The following is a 20,043-nucleotide window of genomic DNA, read 5'->3' as shown; positions in this document are numbered from 1 at the left end:
GGACAAAAGGCACAGAAATGGGGATAAAGGACATTGGTGACAACCAGGAAGGGACTGGGGACATTGGGGACACCCGGGGGACACTGGGGACACCCAGAAATGGGGACAGGGGACATTGGGGACACCCAGAAATGGGGACAAAGGACACAAAAATGGGGACAAAGGACACAAAAATGGGGACTGGGGACATTGGGGACACCTGAGGGACATTGGGGACACCCAGAAATGGGGACAAAGAACACAGAAATGGGGACAGGGGACATTGGGGACATCAGGGAGGGACAGGGGACACTGGGGACACAGGAATGGGGACAAAGGACACAAAAATGGGGACAGGGGACATTGGGGACACCCGGGGGACATTGGGGACACCCAGAAATGGGGACAGGGGACATTGGGGACACCCAGGGCAGACAAGGGACACAGAAATGTGGACTGGGGACATCCAGAAATGGGGACAAAAGCCACAGAAATGGGGACTGGGGACATTGGGGACGCAGGAATGGGGACAGAGGACACAAAAATGGGGACAGAGGACACTGGGGACACCCGGGGGACACTGGGGACACCCAGAAATGGGGACAGAGGACACAGGAATGGGGACTGGGGACATCCAGAAATGGGGAGAGGGGACATTAGGGACACCCAGAAATGGGGACAAAGGACTTTGGTGACAGCCAGGAAGGGACAGGGGACCCTGGGGACACCCAGGAGGGGATAAAGGACACAGAAATGGGGACAGGGGACATCCAGAAATGGGGACAAAAGGCACAGAAATGGGGATAAAGGACACTGGGGACATTCAGGGAGGGACAGGGGACACTGGAGACACCCAGGGGGGACAAAGGACACAGAAATGGGGACAGGGGACATTGGGGACATGCAGAAATGGGGACGAAGGACTTTGGTGACAGCCAGGAAGGGACAGGGGACATTGGGGACACACAGGGAGGGGGGGGAAAGGACATTGGGGGTCTCCCTTAGGGGTTTTGGGGGACACAGGACCTTGGGGACACCCCCACGTCACCGGGGTCCCGCATGGGTGGGAGGGGACCCCGCCCCTTTTCCGGACTACATTTCCCAGCAGCCCCCGCGGCGCGAGCGCCCCTTGCGTGTGACGTCACGCGCAGTGCGCGGGAGTTCTTTCACCGCCTGCGCGGAGCGGATCCCTCCGCCCACCGCAGAAAAAATAGTCCCTACAGCATCCCCCCTCCCGTTAATCCCCCCCCAACTCCCGCCGCTCTCCGCCCACTCCGCCCGCCTCGGTGCCTCGGGCGGAGCCGTTGCGAGCCCTCCCCGGGTGTCCCCGCGGGAACCGGAGCGGCGGCGGCGGCGCTTCCGGGCGGAGGGAGCAGAGGGATAAAAGCGCGGCGGTGCTGCGGCCGCTCCTCTTCCGGTTCTCCCTCAGAGCCGCCATGGTGAGCGCGGCGTGGCCGGGAGGGCCCGGGGGGCGCCGGGGGGCGCGGAGGGGCCCGAGGGGGCTCGGAAAGGGACGCGGGGCCCGTGTGGGGCAGGGGGGGCTCAGAGGGGCCCTTTGGGGAGGGTGCGGGAGCGGCGGGGGGAGCGTGGGAGGGGCACGGAGGGGTTTGGGGGGGGAGGATGAAAGAGGAATGGGGGGTTCGTGTGGGGCAGGGAGTGCTGAGGGGGCTTCTGAGGGGAGATTTGGCGTCTCCAGACGGATTTGGGGGGGATGCGAGGCAGGGGATGCTGAGTGGGCTTTTTGGGGGGAGATTTGGGGTCTCCGGGGGGATTTGGGGAGATTAGAGAGGGATGTGGGGTTGGAATGGAACCTTTGGGTTCTCTGGGATTTTTATGGGGCTGGGGGCGGCTCTGGCAGGGCTGATCCGAAGGGGCTTTTATGGGGCTGGGGGCTGATCCGAAGGGGCTTTTATGGGGCTGGGGGCTGCTCTGAATGAGGGATCCCGGGGTTCATCCTGGGGTTCATCCTGGGATTCATCTTGGTCTCTCTGGGATTGATTCTGGGGTCAATCCTGACCTCTCTGGAGTTGATCCTGGGGCTCTCTGGGGCTGATCCTGGACTCGATCTGGGCTTGGTCCTGGGGCTGATCCTGGGCTCTCTGGGGTTCATCCTGGGCTCGATCCTGGGGTTTATCCTGGGCTTAATCCCTGGATCGATCCTGGGCTCTCTGGGGCTGATCCTGGGCTCGATCTGGGGCTGATCCTGGGCTCTCTGAGCTCAATCCTGGGGCTGATCCTGGGCTCTCTGGGGTTCATCCTGGGCTCGATCCTGGGGTTTATCCTGGGCTTAATCCCTGGATCGATCCTGGGCTCTCTGGGGCTAATCCTGGGCTCTCTGGGCTCAATCCTGGGGCTGATCCTGGGCTCTCCGGGGTTCATCCTGGGGTCGATCCTGGGGCTGATCCTGGCCTCTCTGGGCTCAATCCTGGGGCTGATCCTGGGCTCTCTGGGCTCAGTCCTGGGGCTGATCCTGGGCTCGATCTGGGGCTGATCCTGGGCTCGATCTGGGGCTGATCCTGGGCTCGATCTGGGGCTGATCCTGGGCTCTCCATGGCTGATCCTGGGGCTGATCCTGGCCTCTCTGGGGCTGATCCTGGGGCTGATCCTGGGCTCTCCGTGGTTGATCCTGGGGCTGATCCTGGCCTCTCCATGGCCGATCCCAATCTCTCTGGGTTACTCCTGCTCTCCCCGTGTCTGTCCCCCCCTTCCCCTCGCAGACCAAGAAGAGGAGGAACAACGGCCGTGCCAAGAAGGGCCGCGGGCACGTGCAGCCCATCCGCTGCACCAACTGCGCCCGCTGCGTGCCCAAGGACAAGGCCATCAAGAAATTCGTCATCAGGAACATCGTGGAGGCTGCTGCTGTCAGGGACATCTCCGAGGCCAGTGTGTTTGACTGTGAGTGTGGCCTGGAGGGCTGGGAACCCCAAAACCAAACCCTGCTCAGCCCTGGGGAGAGTCCTATTGTCACTTCTAAAATGATCCCTTTAGCACCTTAAATATCCCATCCTTGCTCACCCCGAAAAAATGTTCTTGTGCCCTCAAAATAGCCCCGTGGTTCCCCCAAAATAGTGCATCTGTCACCCCAAAACAGAATCTCTGTCAGCCCTAAAACATCCCCCTGTGACCCCCCAAAAGACCTGACCCTGCTCACTTTGTCACCCCAAATATCCAACCCTGCTCACCCCAAAAAATTGTTCTTGTCCCTTCTAAAATAGCCCCATTGTTACCCTAAAATAGCTCCTGGTTTGCCCCCAAAATAGCTCCTCTGTCAGCCCCTTTGACCCCCCAACAGATCCGACCCTGCTCACTCTGTCACCCCAAAAATCATCATCCCTTTGTCACCCCAAATACCCCACCCTGCTCACCCCAAAAAATTGTTCTTGTTCCTTCTAAAATAGCCCCATTTTCCCCCTAAAAGAGCTCCTGGTTTGCCCCCAAAATAGTTCCTCTGTCACCCCAAAACAGCCCCCTTTGACCCCCCAAAAGACCTGACCCTGCTCACTTTGTCACCCCAAATATCCAACCCTGCTCACCCCAAAAAATTGTCCTTGTCCTTTCTAAAATAGCCCCATTTTCCCCCTAAAATAGCTCCTGGTTTGCCCCTAAAATAGTTCCTCTGTCAGCCCTAAAATAGGGACCCTTTGACCCCCCAAAAGATCTGACCCTGCTCACTTTGTCACCCCAAATATCCAACCCTGCTCACCCCAAAAAATTGTCCTTGTCCCTTCTAAAATAGCTCCTGGTTTGCCCCCAAAATAGCTCCTCTGTCACCCCCTTTGACCCCCCAACAGATCCGACCCTGCTCACTCTGTCACCCCAAAAATCATCATCCCTTTGTCACCCCAAATACCCCACCCTGCTCACCCCAAAAAATTGTTCTTGTTCCTTCTAAAATAGCCCCATTTTCCCCCTAAAAGAGCTCCTGGTTTGCCCCCAAAATAGTTCCTCTGTCACCCCAAAACAGCCCCCTTTGACCCCCCAAAAGACCTGACCCTGCTCACTCTGTCACCCCAAAAATCATCATCCCTTTGTCACCCCAAATACCCCACCCTGCTCACCCCAAGAAATTGTTCTTGTCCCTTCTAAAATAGCCCCATTGTTACCCTAAAATAGCTCCTGGTTTTGCCCCCAAAATATCCTCTCTGTCACCCCTAAATATCCTCTCTGTCACCCCAAAATATCCTCTCTGTCACCCCAAAATATCCTCTCTGTCACCCCTAAATATCCTCTCTGTCACCCCAAAACAGGGACCCTTGGACCCCCCAAAAACTCCAACCCTGCTCACTCTGTCACCCCAAAACTGCCCCATTGTCCCCTTGCCCACCCCTGCATTACAGCCTTGGGGCTGCTTTGGGGGTCCCTGGGTGGGGTTTTTGGGGTGCCTGGGTGGGGTTTTTGGGATCCCTGGGTGGGGTTTTTGGGATCCCTGGGTGGGGTTTTTGGGGTCCCTGGGTGGGGTTTTTGGGGTCCCTGGGTGGGGTTTTTGGGGTCCCTGGGTTTGTTTTTTGGGGTTTTTGGGGTCCCTGACCCCCATTTCCTCCTCCCAGCCTACGTGCTGCCCAAGCTTACACAAGGCTGCATTACTGCCCTGGGGCTGGTTCTGGGTGTGTTTTTGGGTTCCCTGAGTTTGTTTTTTGGGGTTTTTGGGGTCCCTGGATGTGTTTTTGGGGTCCCTGGATTTGTTTTTTGGGGTTTTTGGGGTCCCTGGCTGTGTTTTTGGGGTCCCTGACCCCCATTTCCCCCTCCCAGCCTATGTGCTGCCCAAGCTGTACGTGAAGCTGCATTACTGCCCTGGGGCTGGTTTTGGTGTTTCTGGGTGGGGTTTTTGGGGGTTTTTGGGGTCCCTGGATGTGTTTTTTGGGGTTTTGGGGGTCCCTGGATATGGTTTTGGGGGTTTTTGGGGTCCCTGACCCCCATTTCTGCCCCTCCCCAGCCTACGTGCTGCCCAAGCTTACACGAGGCTGCATTACTGCCCTGGGGCTGTTCTGGGGCTGGTTTTGGTGTTTCTGGGTGGGGTTTTTAGGGTCCCTGGGGGTTTTTGGGGTCCCTGGATGTGTTTTGTGGAGTTTTTGGGGTCCCTGGATTTGTTTTTTGGGGTCCCTGACCCCCATTTCCCCCTCCCCAGCCTACGTGCTGCCCAGGCTGTACGTGAAGCTCCATTACTGCCTTGGGGCTGGTTCTGGTGTTTCTCGGTGGGGTTTTTGGGGGTTCTGGGGTCCCTGGATGTGTTTTTTGGGGTTTTTGGGGTCCCTGGATGTGTTTTTGGGGTCCCTGAGGGTGTTTTTGGGGTCCCTGACCCCCGTTTCCCCTCCCCAGCCTACGTGCTGCCCAAGCTGTACGTGAAGCTGCATTACTGCCCTGGGGCTGTTCTAGGGCTGGTTCTGGTGATTCTGGGTGGGGTTTTTGGGGTCCCTGGATTTGTTTTTTGGGGTCCCTGACCCCCATTTCTGCCCCCTCCCCAGCCTACGTGCTGCCCAAGCTGTACGTGAAGCTGCATTACTGCGTCAGCTGCGCCATCCACAGCAAGGTGGTTCGGAACCGCTCCCGCGAGGCCCGCAAGGACCGCACGCCCCCGCCCCGCTTCCGCCCCGCCGTGAGTCTGGGGGGTGCCAGGGGGGTCTGGGGGGGTCCCCGAGGGGTTTGGGGGGCTCTCTGAAGGGTTTGGGGGGGTCCCCGAGGGGTTTGAGGGGTCCCAGGGGTGTTTGGGAGGGGTCTGGGGGGGTTCCAGACCGCACGCCCCCGCCCCGGTTCCGCCTTGATGTGAGTCTGGGGGGGGTCCCTGAAGGGTTTGGGGGGGGTCTCTGAAGGGTTTGGGGGGTCCCCGAGGGGTTTGGGGGGTCCCTGAAGGGTTTGGGGGGGTCCCCGAGGGGTTTGGGGCGGTCTCAGGGGTATTTGGGAGGGGTCTGGGGGGGTTCCAGACCGCACGCCCCCGCCCCACTGTGAGTCTGGGGGGGTCCCAGGGGGGTTTGGGGGGGTCCCCGAGGGGTTTTGGGGGGGTCCCCGAGGGGTTTGGGGGGGTCTCTGAAGGGTTTGGGGGGGATCCTTGAAGGGTTTTGGGGGTCCCAGGGGTATTTAGGAGGGGTCTGGGGGCGTTCCAGACTGCATGCCCCCACCCCACTGTGAGTCTGGGGGGGTCCCTGAAGGGTTTTGGGGGTCCCAGGGGTGTTTGGGGGGGTCTCTGAAGGGTTTGGGGGGGATCCTTGAAGGGTTTTGGGGGTCCCAGGGGTGTTTTGGGGGGTCCCTGAAGGGTTTTGGGGGTCCCAGGGGTGTTTGGGGGGGGGTCTCTGAAGGGTTTGGGGGGGTCTCTGAAGGGTTTTGGGGGTCCCAGGGGTATTTAGGAGGGGTCTGGGGGGGTTCCAGATCGCACCCCTTGTCCTGATTTCACCCCGCCGTGAGTCTGGGGGTCCCAGGGGTGTTTTGGGGGGGATCCCCGAGGGGTTTGGGGGGTCTCAGAGGTGTTTGGGGGGATCCTTGAAGGGTTTTGGGGGTCCCAGGGGTGTTTGGGAGTGTCCTGGAGGGGTCCCCAAGGGATTTGGGGGGGTCCCAGGGGTGTTTGGGAGGGGTCTGGGGGGGTTCCAGATCGCACCCCCTGCCCTGATTCCACCCCACCGTGAGTCTGGGGGGGACCTTGAAGGGTTTGGGGGGTCCCAGGGGTGTTCAGGCGGTGTCTGGGGGTACCTGGAGGGGTCTCATGGAGGGGTCCCAGGCGGTTTTGGGGGGTCCCAGGTCTCTGTGCCCCCCCACTCCAAGCCCCCCTAACTCTGGGTTCTCTCTGCAGGGAGCAGCCCCCCGGCCCCCCCCCCAAGCCCATGTGAGGAGACCCCGGCCCCGTGTGGGACCCCCAGGGCAGAGACCCCCAGAGTCAATAAAGGATCTGCCCCGAGCCGGCTCCATCCTTTTGGGGGGTCCTGGGGGGGATTTGGGGGTCCTGAGGGGGATTTGGGGGTCCTGAGGGGGTCTCAGCCCCCCTGGTTATGGGGGGGAACCGGGGTCACCCCATATCTTGAGGGGGGGGGGGGCTGCTGCAAGTTTGGCTTCGTGTTTTTTGGGGTCCTGAGAGGGATTTGGGGATCCTGAGGGGGTCTCAGCCCCCTTATTTGGGGGGGCACTTTGGGGTCCCCCATTGTGGGGCTGAGGGCGGCTGCGCACCCTGGAGGGGAGGAAATGGGGGGGCTCTGACCCCCGGGGGGGGTCTGGGGGTATTTGGGGTCACCTGGGGGGGGTTCCCCAAATCCTCCCCAGGGCCAGGAGCTGCCCTGACCTGGGGGAGGGGGCGGGATGGGGTCAGACCCCCCCCATTTTGGGGGTGTTTGGGGTCAGACCCCCCCCATTTTGGGGGTGTTTGGGGTCAGACCCCCCCCCATTTTGGGGGTGTTTGGGGTCAGACCCCCCCGTTTTGGGATTGTTTGGGGTCAGACCCTCCAAGTTTTGGGGTCAGACCCCCTCCGTTTTGGGGTTGTTTGGGGTCAGACCCCCCCGTTTGGGGTTGTTTGGGGGGGGGTCTCCGTGGGTCCCGACCCCTCCCCGTGTTTTGGGGGGGCTTCAATGGTTCCCAACCCCCCCATCCGTTTTTTGGGAGGGGTCTCCGTGGGGCCGGGGAGTGTGAACGGGGCTGGGGGGCACCGGGGGATGTGAACGGGGCTGGGGGGCACCGGGAGACCCGACCGGGGGCTCGGGGGGACGAATTTGCTCCGGGACCGGGGGGACCCGGACCGGGCTGGGGGCTCGGGGGGCCGAGCTTGGCACCGGGACCGGGACCGGGGGATGTGAACGGGTCTGGGGGACACCGGGGACCGGGGGCTCGAGGGACTCTCGGAGGGGCGAATTTGCCCCGGGACCGGGGGTTGTGAACGGGGCTGGGGGGCACCGGGGACCGGACCGGGGCCTTTGGGGGCCGAACTTGGCTCCGGGACCGGGGAGACCTGGCCCGGGCCGGGGGCGCGGCTCGGGGCCGGTCCCAGCCCGGCGGGGGCGGACGGTGCCGGTGCCACCGCCCCGGGCGGGGCGGGCGGGTCCCGGGGCGGGGCGGGGAGGGGAGCGCGGTGTCCCCGTCCCCCCCCGCCCGTTCCCGGCGCGGCCCCGCCCGGCCCCCGGCCCCGCGCCAGGTGCATTCCCGGGCTCGCTCCGCCGCTACCGGGGCGCCGCGATGGAGCCGCACCGGGAGCGGCCCCGGGCGCTGCTGCTGCTGCTGCTGCCGCTGCTGCTCCCCGCGCCCGGCGCCGCGCAGGCAGGTGAGCACCGGCACCGGTGGGCACGGGGAACCGGGGCTGCGCCGTTCGGCAAAGGGGAACCGGGGAAACACTGGAGCGCTCGGGGGTCCCGGGACGGGCGGCGGCAGCGCTCGGGGGTGGCGGCGGTACCGGACCCCGATCCAAGCCCGGCAATTCCCGCGGGCGCTTCCTCCGCGGGGGCGTCCCGGGAGTCCCCGGTGCTGTCCCGGGAGGACCGCACGGTTCCGGGAGCACCGGGACCGGCGCTGAAACCGCCCCGGGACTGCGGCTCCGGCGGGGCTGGGGCTCGGTGGCCGCTCCCGGGATCCGTCCCGGGGCTCGGTGGCCGCTCCCGTGCTCGGTCCCGCTCTCGGTGCCCCCTCCCGCTCTCGGTCCCGCTCTCGGTGCCCCCTCCCGCTCTCGGTCCCGCTCTCCGTGCCCCCGTTCCAGGCTCGGTCCCGCTCTCGGTGCCCCGTTCCAGGCTCGGTCCCGCTCTCCGTGCCCCCGTTCCGTGCTCGGTCCCGCTCTCGGTGCCCCCGTTCCGTGCTCGGTCCCGCTCTCCGTGCCCCTCCCGGTCCCGGCACCTGCGGCCCCGCAGCTGCCCGGGCTAATTTTAGGCTGCGGGGCCGGGCCCGGCGATGCCTTTGGGGGCTCCGCGCGGGACCCCCGAGGGGAACGGGGGGGATCCTTCACGGGGGGACCCCCGGAGGAACCCCCGGCCCCGCCCGCGAGGCCGCCCCGGCACCCCGGAAGGGCCGCGGCCGCCCGGGAGTTGTTTTTCAATCCCCAAAGGAAAAACACCGAGGGCTGGGCGCGCAGGTGGGGCCGGCGTCGCCCCGAAATCCCGGGGGTGCCCGGGCTGGGGGGCACACCCGGGGGACCCTCGCTGTGTCCCCAGCTCCATCCGTGCGCCACCGGCGACGCCTCGGGTGCCACCCGCGGGCTCCGGCTCCACCGGGAGAGAGGGAACAGCGCGGGGACACCTCGGGGGGCTCGGGGACACCCCGGGGGGCTCGGGGACACCCCGGGGACAGCGAGGGCAGCGGCCCCGGCCCCGCTCCCCCCAGAGCCCGGTCCCTGAGAGCCCCCTTTGTTCGGGGCCGGGGCCCGGCGCACACAGAGCCCCCTTTGTGCCGGGGCCGCCCGGGGCCGGAGGTCGCAGCGAGCCCCTCCCGGTGCCCCCCCCGCCCTCCCCCGGGTCCCCCGGTGCTATTCCGGGCCGCGGTGGCACGCGGCTGATAGCGGGGACGTGCCGGAGCTGCCGGCGCTGATAACGCCCGGTCCCGACGCCGCCGCGGCGCCCGGTGGGGAGGGAAGGGGGGGGGGGGGGGGGGTCCAGCATCGTCCCCCCCACCCCGGGCAGGTGCACCCGGGGGTCGCGAACCCCCCAGTGCCGCCCTGGGACCCCGTTAATGATTCACCGGCGCGCTCGGGGGTCCCGGGGATGGCGCCCCCCAAGCCCCAGGGGACCCCCCCGGTGTCTCCCGGGGGTCGCAGCGCCCCCCGTTCCGGGCCCCCCGTGCCCACCCCCGGGGCAGCGGGGGCCGGGGGCCGCTGCCATCGCAGCTGGGACCTTTTTTTAGCCCTTTCCGTGCTCAAATAGCCCGGCCCGGGGCGGGGGGGCCCTTCCCGTGCGTGCCCCGAGCTCCGCGGCCGCCCCCGGAGGGGTCCCGGGCCGGACAAAGCCGCCTTTGAGCGCGGCCCCCCCGCGCCGGGGCCTGAGTCACGTCTGGCGGGTCCCGCAGCCCTCGGTGCCCCCGGGGGTCCCGGTTTGGGGGGCTCGGGTCCCCCCCCGGTGCCGCCCGCCACAATCGCGGCTTTGTGCGGTGCCACAAAGGGGGCCCTGTGCGCCCCCGGCAACGGGGGGGACACCGAGGGGACACCGAGGGGACCCCGGGAACGCGGGGGTACCGAGCCCAGCCCGCGCCCCCGGAGCCGGGAGTGGCCGCGGGGCCCGGGCGGCGGCGGCGGCGGGGCCGAAGTCCGGGCGGGCGTGGCGGGGCGGGGGGGCCCAGCCCGGGGCGCCCGCCTTGCGCAAGGCTCGCCCGGCCGGTTCGGGCACCCCGGGAACGGGGAGGGAACGGAGGGAGCGGCGGGGGAGGAACCGGGGCGGGGACAGCGCTGGGGGGCAAGGATGGGGGACAGGGACAACATGGAGGGGACAGGGACACCATGGAGGGGACAGGGACATGGTGGAGGGGACAGGGACAGCATGGAGGGGACAGGGACAGCATGGAGGGGACAAGGATGTGGTGGAGGGGACAGGGACACCATGGAGGGGACAGGGACATGGTGAGGGGGACAGGGACAGCATGGAGGGGACAAGGACGTGGTGGAGGGGACAGGGACACCATGGAGGGGACGCTGTGAGGGCAATGCCACAATGGGGACAGGGACGTTTGCAGGGGACACCATGGAAAGGACAGGGACCCCATGAGGACACTGCCATAGCCAATAGACCATGGAGGAGACACGGCCACCGTGGAGGGGACAGGGACATTAACGGGGGGGACAGGGACATTGAGGGGGGGACAGGGACATTGAGGAGACAGAGACATGGCCACTGAGGAGGTGACACGGCCACCATGGGGACCATGGCCACCAAGAGCAGGACACGTCCAGCTCAGAGGGGACAGGGACACCAAGGGACATCAGGGGGATGAGGTGGCCACGGAGGAGGCACACGGCCACCAGCACGTGCAGGACACGGCCAGCTGGGAGGGGACATTGCAGTGACCGTGCAGGGGGTGCCATGGGCATGTGGGGGTAGCTGTGGTGGCCCTGGTGGCCCCATGGTGGCCCCGGTGACATGGTGGGTGCTCTGATGACGTGGTGGCCCCGTGGTGGCCCCGTGGTGGCCCTGGTGACATGGTGGGTGCTCTGATGATGTGGTGGCCCCATGGTGGCCCCACGGTGGCCCTGGTGACACGGCGGGTGCTCTGATGACATGGTGGCCCCATGGTGGCCCCGTGGTGGCCCTGGTGACACCACGGTGGCCCCGGTGACATGGCGGGTGCCCGCAGTGTGCGCGGGGACGCTGAACGGGCTGAGCGTGACCGGGGACGCGCAGCACCAGTACCAGACCCTGCACAAGATGTACAACAACTGCGAGATCGTCATGGGCAACCTGGAGATCGTCCTCATCGACCACACCCAGGACCTCTCCTTCCTCCAGGTGACCCCCGGGGACACACGGGGACACTGAGGGGGGACATGGACAGCTCTGAGGGGACAGGGGCCTCATAGGGGACATTGCTGCTGTCACCCAGGGGAGGACATGGCCAGTTTGGGGGTGACATGGCCACCATGTGCAGGACATGGCCAGTTGGACATGTGGACATGGGACCATGGCCCTCAAAAGGAGGACTTGGCCGGTTTGGAGGTGACACAGCCACCATGGTGACCATCAAGGGGAGGACGTGGCCATCAAGGGCGACCATGGCCATCAAAAGGAGGACATGGCCATTGAGGGGGTGACATGGCCACCATGGGGACAGTGGCCATCAAGGGGAGGACGTGGCCAGTTTGGAGGTTCCAAACTGGTTCCCAGCCACCATGGGGACCACAGCCATGGCCACCATGTGTAGGAGACGGCCACCATAGGGACCAGGGCAAACCAGAGGAGGACTTGGCCAGTTTGGAGGTCACATGTCCACCATGTGGCCCTCAAGGGCAGGACATGGCCACCATGGGGACCGTGACCATCAAAAGGAGGACATGGCAAATTTGGAGGTTCAGAGCCACCATGGGGACCCTGACCATCAAAAGGAGGATGTGACCATTGAGGGGGTGACATGTCCACCATGAGGACCATGGCCATCAAGGGGAGGACATGTCCCGTTTGGAGGTCACATGTCCACCATGTGGCCCTCAAGGGGAGGACATGGCCACCATGGGGACCGTGACCTCAAAGGGAGGATGTGACCATTGAGGGGGGTGACATGTCCACCATGGGGACAGTGGCCATCAAAAGGAGGACATGGCCAGTTTGGATGTCACATGTCCACCATGGGGGCCATCAAAGGGAGGATGTGACCATTGAGGGCATGACATGTCCACCATGAGGACCATGGCCATCAAGGGGAGGGCATGGCCAGTTTGGAGGTGACATGTCCACCATGTGGCCCTCAAGGGGAGGACGTGGCCACCATGGGGACCGTGACCATCAAAGGGAGGATGTGACCATTGAGGGAGTGACATGGCCACCATGGGGGCCATCAAGGGGAGGATGTGACCATTGAGGGGGTGACACAGCCACCACAGTGTGTCACCAGGGCCGCAGGTGACCCCTCTGTCCCCGCAGACCATCCGGGAGGTGACCGGCTACATCCTGATCGCCATGAACGTGTTCGCGGCGCTGCCGCTGCAGAACCTGCGCGTGATCCGCGGCACGCAGTTCTACGAGGACAAATTCGCCCTCTTCGTGCTGCTCAACTACAACCCCAACACCACCCACGCCCTGCGCCAGCTCGGCCTCAACCAGCTCACAGGTGGGGACGCTGAGGGTTGGGGACAACGTGGGAATGGGGACATCGTGAGGGTTTGGGGACGCTGCGGGGGCCGGGGACATTGTGGTAGGTTGGGGACACCATGGTGGGTTGGGCACACCATGGGGCTGGGGGCATTGTGGGGAGATGGGGACATCATGGAGGGTTGGGGACATTGTGAGGGTGAGGGCACTGTGCAGTTGGGGACGCCTTGGTGGGTTGGGGACATCATGGAGGGATGGGGACACCATGGGGTTGGGGACATCATGAGGTTGAGGACACTGCAGTTGGGGACATCATGGAGGGTTGGGGACACGATGTTGGGTTGGGGACATTGCAGGGGAGCTGGGGACATTGCAGAGGGTTGGGGACACCATGGGGACGGGGGACATTGTGAGGCTGAGGGCACCATGGGAATGGGGACATTGCAGGGGGCTGGGGACATTGTGGGGAGATGGGGACACCACGGGGGTTGGGGACACCATGGAGGGCTGGGGACATCATGGAGGGTTGGGGACGTCACAGGGCGCTTGAGACACCCATGGGACTGGCACGGAGAGGGGACACTGCCACCCCTCTGTGCCCTCTGAGGTCCCCATCCCACTGCTACCCCCGTGTCCCCAAGGTCCCCACGCTAGGGCAGTGCCACCTCCATGTCCCCTGTGGTGTCCCCTGTGGTGTCCCCTTGGGGCAGGGAAGGTCCCCAAGGTCCCCATCCCAGGGCAGTGCCACCTCCGTGTCCCCTGTGGTGTCCCCTGTGGTGTCCCCTTGGGGCAGGGAAGGTCCCCAAGGTCCCCATGCGCTCCCTGTGCCGCCAGGCGGGTCTGGGGGGCTCTGTCCCTCCTGTCCCCTCTCGTCACCCCCGTGTCCCCCCCGTGTCCCCCCAGAGATCCTGGCGGGGGGGGTGTACATCGAGAAGAACGCGCAGCTGTGCCACGTGGACACGGTGGAGTGGAGGGACATCATGAGGGACCCGCGCCTGGAGCCACTCGTCAGGGACAACGGCCGCGCCTGTGCGTGGGGACAGGGACACCGGGGGCGGGGCCACCCCTGCCTTGGGGGCACTGCACTTTGGGGTCACCCCTGCCTTGGGGTCACCCCTGCCTTTGGGGCACTGCACTTTGGGGTCACCCCTGCCTTTGGGGTCACCCCGGCCTTTGGGGCACTGCACTTTGGGGCCACTGCACTTTGGGGTCACCCCTGCCTTTGGGGTCACTGCACTTTGGGGCACTGCACTTTGGGGCCACCCCTGCCTTTGGGGTCCCCCCTGCCTTTGGGTCACTGCACTTTGGGGTCACTGCACTTCGGGGTCACCCCTGCCTTGGGGTCACCCCTGCCTTTGGGGTCCCCCCTGCCTTTGGGTCACTGCACTTTGGGGTCACTGCACTTTGGGGTCACCCCTGCCTTTGGGGTGACTTTGGGGTGGCTTTGGGGTCATCCCCGGGTTTTGGGTCAGCCCTGGCCTTGGAGTGGCTTTGGGGGTCACCTCTTGGTTTTGGGGTCGCCCCTGGGGTTGGGGTCATCCCTTGGTTTGTGGTCACTTTGGGGCCACCTCTGGGGTGGGGGTCACTTTGGGGTGGCTTCAAGGTCACCCCTTGGTTTGTGGTCACTTTGGGGCCACCTCTTGGTTTTCAGTCACCCCTGGCCTTGGGATCACTTTGGGGTAAACCCCTGGGTTTGAGGTGGCTTTGGGGTCACTCCTAGGTTTTGGGTCCTTTTGGAGTCCCCCTTGGGTTTAGGGTCACTTTGGGGGTGACCCCTGGATTTTGGGGTCCCTTTGGGGTCACCTCTGGCTTTGGACCACTGTTTTTGGGGTCCCTTTGGAATCCCTTTGGGGTCACCCCTTGGTTTGAGGCCCCCCTGTATTTGGGGTCCCTTTGGGGTCCCTGTGGTGTCTCTTTCGTGTCCCCCTGTATTTGGGGTCCCCCTGTATTTGGGGTCCCCGGTTGTGACCCCGCTGCTGCCCTGTCCCGCAGGTCCCCCGTGCCATGAGAGCTGTGGCGGTCACTGCTGGGGGCCGGGCCCCGAGGACTGCCAGAAACGTGAGAGCCGGGGGTACCGGGGGGTACCGGGGATACCGGGGGGTCTGGGGGGTACCGGGGGGTACCGGGGGGTACCGGGGGGGCTGTGGGGCTGGGCTGAGCCCCCCGGTGACCCCCGGTGTCCCCCCCGGTGTCCCCGCAGTGACCAAGACCATCTGCGCCCCGCAGTGCAACGGGCGCTGCTTCGGCCGCGCGCCCAACGAGTGCTGCCACGAGGAGTGCGCGGGCGGCTGCACCGGGCCCCTGCGCACCGACTGCTTCGTACGTCCGTCTGTCTGTCCGTGTGTGTGTCTGTGTGTCTGTCTGTGTGTGTGTCTGTGCACCGGGCCCCTGCGCACCGACTGCTTCGTACGTCCGTCTGTCTGTCTGTCCGTGTGTCTGTCTGTCCGTGTGTGTCTGTGCACTGGGCCCCTGCGCACCGACTGCTTCGTACGTCCGTCTGTCCGTCTGTCTGTCCGTGTGTCTGTCTGTCTGTGTGTCTGTGTGTGTGTCTGTGCACCGGGCCCCTGCGCACCGACTGCTTCGTACGTCCATCTGTCTGTCCGTCTGTCCGTGTGTCTGTCCGTCTGTCTGTCTGTGTGTCTGTCTGTCCGTGTGTGTCTGTGCACTGGGCCCCTGCGCACCGACTGCTTCGTACGTCCGTCTGTGTGTCTGTCCGTGTGTCTGTCTGTCCGTGTGTGTCTGTCTGTGTGTCCGTGTGTCTGTCTGTCTGTGTGTCTGTCTGTGCACCGGGCCCCTGCGCACCGACTGCTTCGTACGTCCGTGTGTCCGTCTGTCTGTCTGTCCGTGTGTCTGTCCATGTGTCTGTGTGTCTGTCTCTGTGTGTGTCCATGTGTCTGTCCATGTGTCTGTCTGTCTGTCTGTCTGTGTGTCTGTGCACTGGGCCCCTGCGCACCGACTACTTTGTACGTCTGTGTGTCTGTCTGTCTGTCCGTCCGTGTGTCTGTGTGTCTGTCTGTCCGTGTGTCTGTGTGTCTGTGTGTGTGTCTGTGCACCGGGCCCCTGCGCACAGACTGCTTCGTCCGTCCGTCTGTCTGTCTGTGTGTCTGTCTGTCTGTCCCTGCGCACGCACTGCTTCGTACATCTGTCTGTCTCTCTGTGCATCTGTTTGTCTGTCTGTCTGTCCATCTGCCCGTCCCTGCGCATGCACTGCTTTGTACGTCTGTCTGTCCGTCCGTCTGTCCATCCAGCCGTCCGTGCATCCACCCGCCCCTGTGTCCGTCCATCCGTCCATCCATCCATCCATCCATCCATCCATCCATCCATCCATCCATCCATCCACCCACCCATCCACCCGTCCACCTCCCCGTCCGTGTGTCCGTCTGTCCATCCATCTGTCCCCCGTGTCCATCTGTCCACCCGCCCAGCCCCGTGTCCGTCTGTCCGTCCCCAGGCCTGCCGCCACTTCAACGACAGCGGCTCGTGCGTGCCGCTGTGCCCGCAGCCCCTGATCTACAACAAGCTCACGTTCCAGCTGGAGCCCAACCCCGACACCAAGTACCAGTACGGGGGCGTCTGCGTGCGCCAGTGCCCCCGTGAGTGCGGCCGGGGGGCCGGGGGGGCCACGGGGTTTGGGGGTGTTGGAATTAAACCCCAATAGAGCCGGGTGGGACGTGCCTGGGCTTGCCCAGCCCTTGCTGCTTGACCAAGGGCGGGAGCTGTGGTGGTTTCAGCTCACAGACACCTTTGGCTGGCTGGATATTGCAGCAAAAGTGAAGGTGCCACCTCAGGGGTCTCTTCCCTGACTGATCCAGCCAATTGGACGCTAAAATATTGAAATTAAATCCCAATAGAGCCAAATGGGATGTGCCTGGGCTTGCCCAGCCCTTGCTGCTTGACCAAGGGCAGCAGCTGTGGTGGTTTCACCTCAGAGACACTTTTGGCTGGCTGGATTTTGCAGCTGGGTGCTTGGGACAAGTCCAGGCTTGCAGGAGCTCAGGTTTACCTCTGGTGGAGAAGCTTTAAGGTGATGGTGAAGGAAAGGAGTCGGTTCTGCTGGAGGGTTTGGATCCAGAGCTTTATTCTGGCCTCTGGATCCAGCATCAGCTCCAACAGAACTCCCTGAGCCCGTGGTTGCTGCTCCTTTTAACCCCGGGGAGAGGGGCAGGGAAGGGGCAGGGAGCCACCAACCAGGTACAGGAGAGGAGGGACAAAGGGACAAAGGACACCTGGATGGCCCAATGTCCTCCAGGGCATCTTCTGAGCCTCACCAATCCCACGAGGCCCTTTCTGGAACGCCAGGACTGACGGACAGCACCCAGCAGGGGCAAGGGAGGGGAAGGGAGAGGAGATTGGCCCAGCTGGGGATGACTGAGAGGGGCTGATGCATCGCACCAATGCAACAGGGGGGGACACGGGTGACCCCTGGCGTGTCCTTGTCCCCGTGCCCCTCCCCAGACAATTTCGTGGTGGACCAGAGCTCGTGCGTGCGCGCCTGCCCCAACGACAAGATGGAGGTGGAGAAGAACGGGCTGAAGATCTGCGAGCCCTGCGCGGGGCTGTGCCCCAAGGGTAGGGGCTGGGGGCGTTCTGGGGGTGCCCAGGGGGGTCTGGGGGGCTCTGAGACCCCCCCCGACCCCTGCCCACCCCTCACAGCCTGCGAGGGCACCGGTGCCGGCAGCAAATACCAAACCGTGGACTCCAGCAACATCGACACCTTCATCAACTGCACCAAGATCCTGGGCAACCTCGACTTCCTCATCACGGGCCTGGAGGGGTGAGGGACGCAATTTGGAATTTGGGGGGGGGGGGTTTAGGGGGTGCAGCCCCCAGCCCCAGCCCCGCTGACGCCTCCTGTGGCCCCGCAGGGACCCCTGGCGCAACATCTCGGCGCTGGACCCCGAGAAGCTGAACGTGTTCCGGACGGTGCGGGAGATCACGGGTGAGGAGCGGGGGCTGCAGGTGCTGGGAGCCCCCTGGAGCCCCCCAGGACCCCCCTGAGCCCGGGGTGCGCCCGCAGGGTACCTGAACATCCAGTCCTGGCCCAAGCACATGCACAACTTCAGCGTCTTCTCCAACCTCGAGACCATCGGGGGACGGAGCCTCTACAAGTGAGGAGCCCCTGCTGCGTGCGCTGGGCCCCTCCCGGCATCTCTGATCCCTGAATTCCCTGCTTTCCCCTAATTCCTGCATTCCCAGTCCCTGAATTCCCTGCTTTCCCCTAATTCCTGCATTCCCAATCCCTGAATTCCCTGCTTTCCCCTAATTCCTGCATTCCTGATCCCTGAATTCCCCGCTTTCCCCTAATTCCTGCATCTCTGATCCCTGAATTCCCTGCTTTCCCCTAATTCCTGCATCTCTGATCCCTGAATTCCCTGCTTTCTCCTAATTCCTGCATCTCTGATCCCTGAATTCCCTGCTTTCCCCTAATTCCTGCATCTCTGATCCCTGAATTCCCTGCTTTCCCCTAATTCCTGCATCTCTGATCCCTGAATTCCCTGTTTTCTATAATTCTTGCATTCCAAATCCCTGAATTCCCTGCTTTCCCCTAATTCCTGCATTCCCAATCCCTGAATTCCCTGCTTTCCCCTAATTCCTGCATCTCTGATCCCTGAATTCCCTGCTTTCCCCTAATTCCTGCATTCCCAATCCCTGAATTCCCTGCTTTCTATAATTCCTGCATTCCCAATCCCTGAATTCCCTGCTTTCCCTATTTTCTGAATTCCCGATCCCTGAATTCCCTGCTTTCCCCTAATTCCTGCATTCCCGATCCCTGAATTCCCTGCTTTCTCCTAATTCCTGCATTCCCGATCCCTGAATTCCCTGCTTTCTCCTAATTCCTGCATCTCTGATCCCTGAATTCCCTGCTTTCCCCTAATTCCTGCATTCCCAATCCCTGAATTCCCTGCTTTCCCCTAATTCCTGCATCTCTGATCCCTGAATTCCCTGCTTTCCCCTAATTCCTGAATCTCTGATCCCTGAATTCCCTGTTTCCCCTAATTCCTGCATCCATGATCCCTGAATTCCCTGCTTTCCCCTAATTCCTGCATCTCTGATCCCTGAATTCCCTGTTTTCTATAATTCTTGCATTCCAAATCCCTGAATTCCCTGCTTTCCCTAATTTCTGAATTCCCCCTTTTCCCTGATCCCTGAATTCCCCGTTTTCCCCTAATTCCTGCATCCATGATCCCTGAATTCCCTGCTTTCTATAATTCCTGCATTCCCAATCCCTGAATTCCCTGCTTTCCATAATTCCTGCATTCCCAATCCCTGAATTCCCCGTTTTCCCTGATTTCTGAATTCCCCCTTTTCCCAATCCCTGAATTTCCCTTTTCCCCAACCCCTGAATTCCCCGTTTTCCTCAATTCCCTCCTCCCCTCATCCCTGCATCCCTGCTTGTCCCGGCGCCCCCCCTTCCCTCTGTCCTTGTCCGTCCCTCCGTCTGTCCCTTCCTCCCGGTTCCCGGTTCATTTCCCTGTTCCCGGAGCAGCTCCCGGGTCATCCTCCCGGTTCCCGGTTCATTCCCTGAATCCCGGAGCAGCTCCCGGTTCATTTCCCGGTTCCCGCTTCATTCCCCGACTCCCGGAGCAGCTCCCAGTTAATTTCCCTGTTCCCGGAGCAGCTCCCGGTTCGTCCTCCCGGTTCCCGCTTCATTTTCCGGTTCCTGCTTCATTCCCTGAATCCCGGAGCAGCTCCCGGCTCCCGGTTCGTCCTCCCGGTTCCTGCTTCATTCCCCGACTCCCGGAGCAGCTCCCGGTTCATTTCCCGGTTCCCGGAGCAGCTCCCGGTTCATTTCCCGGTTCCAGCTTCATTCCCTGAATCCCGGAGCAGCTCCCGGTTCATTTCTCGGTTCCCGCTTCATCCTCCCGGTTCCCAGTTCCCGGTTCATTTCCCGGTTCCCGCTTCATTCCCTGAATCCCGGAGCAGTTCCCAGTTCATCCTCCCGGTTCCCGCTTCATCCCGCGGCTCCCGGAGCATCCCCTCACTCCCGTACCCCCCCAACGCCCCAAATCCCGGTGTCGCTCCCCTCATCCCCGGTTCATTCCCCGACTCCCGGACCCCCCCCTCACTCCCGTAGCCCCCCGTGCCCCCCCAGCGCCCCGAATCCCGGTGTTTCGCTCCCCTCAGCCGCGGTTTCTCGCTGCTGATCATGAAGAACGAGAACGTGACCTCGCTGGGGCTGCGCTCGCTGCGCGAGGTGAGCGCGGGCCGCGTGTACATCACGGAGAACCGGCGGCTCTGCTTCCTGCACACCGTGCACTGGGCCGCGCTCAGCCGCAGCCGCGCCGACCTCGACATCCGCAACAACCGGCCCCGCAGCAAGTGCCGTGCGTGGGCAGGGCGGGGACGGGGCGTGGGAGCCCCCCCGGGACCCCTCGGGGACAC

The 20,043-nt window shown here is 63.6% G+C and overlaps 2 protein-coding genes across 2 annotated transcripts in view; both read left to right on the top strand.

Moving 5' to 3' along the window:
* Positions 1–1,259: 1,259 nt before the first annotated feature.
* On the top strand, positions 1,260–6,931 carry RPS26 (ribosomal protein S26). The gene is made up of 4 exons (XM_071419658.1): positions 1,260–1,418; positions 2,697–2,874; positions 5,442–5,572; positions 6,758–6,931. Exons 1-4 carry the CDS (start codon positions 1,416–1,418, stop codon positions 6,929–6,931), a joined length of 486 nt encoding a protein of 161 aa, XP_071275759.1. The 5' UTR covers positions 1,260–1,415.
* A 1,194-nt stretch (positions 6,932–8,125) lies between these two features.
* The window catches only part of ERBB3 (erb-b2 receptor tyrosine kinase 3), a 32,081-nt gene continuing 20,163 nt past the window's right edge, over positions 8,126–20,043 (top strand). Inside the window, 12 exon segments of the mRNA XM_071419677.1 lie at positions 8,126–8,210; positions 11,213–11,364; positions 12,493–12,679; positions 13,564–13,689; positions 14,653–14,718; positions 14,861–14,979; positions 16,112–16,253; positions 17,116–17,229; positions 17,314–17,434; positions 17,526–17,599; positions 17,678–17,768; positions 19,786–19,985. Of these exon segments, the coding sequence (XP_071275778.1) occupies positions 8,126–8,210; positions 11,213–11,364; positions 12,493–12,679; positions 13,564–13,689; positions 14,653–14,718; positions 14,861–14,979; positions 16,112–16,253; positions 17,116–17,229; positions 17,314–17,434; positions 17,526–17,599; positions 17,678–17,768; positions 19,786–19,985 (1,477 nt within the window).

The sequence above is a fragment of the Agelaius tricolor genome, unplaced genomic scaffold, assembly GCF_023055355.1.
Source record: "Agelaius tricolor isolate 1412-34295 unplaced genomic scaffold, bAgeTri1.0.p SCAF_114, whole genome shotgun sequence".
Classification (NCBI taxonomy): Eukaryota; Metazoa; Chordata; class Aves; order Passeriformes; family Icteridae; genus Agelaius; species Agelaius tricolor.
The sequence above is the reverse complement of the archived record's forward strand: the minus strand, read 5'-3'. Positions and strand labels throughout refer to the sequence as shown.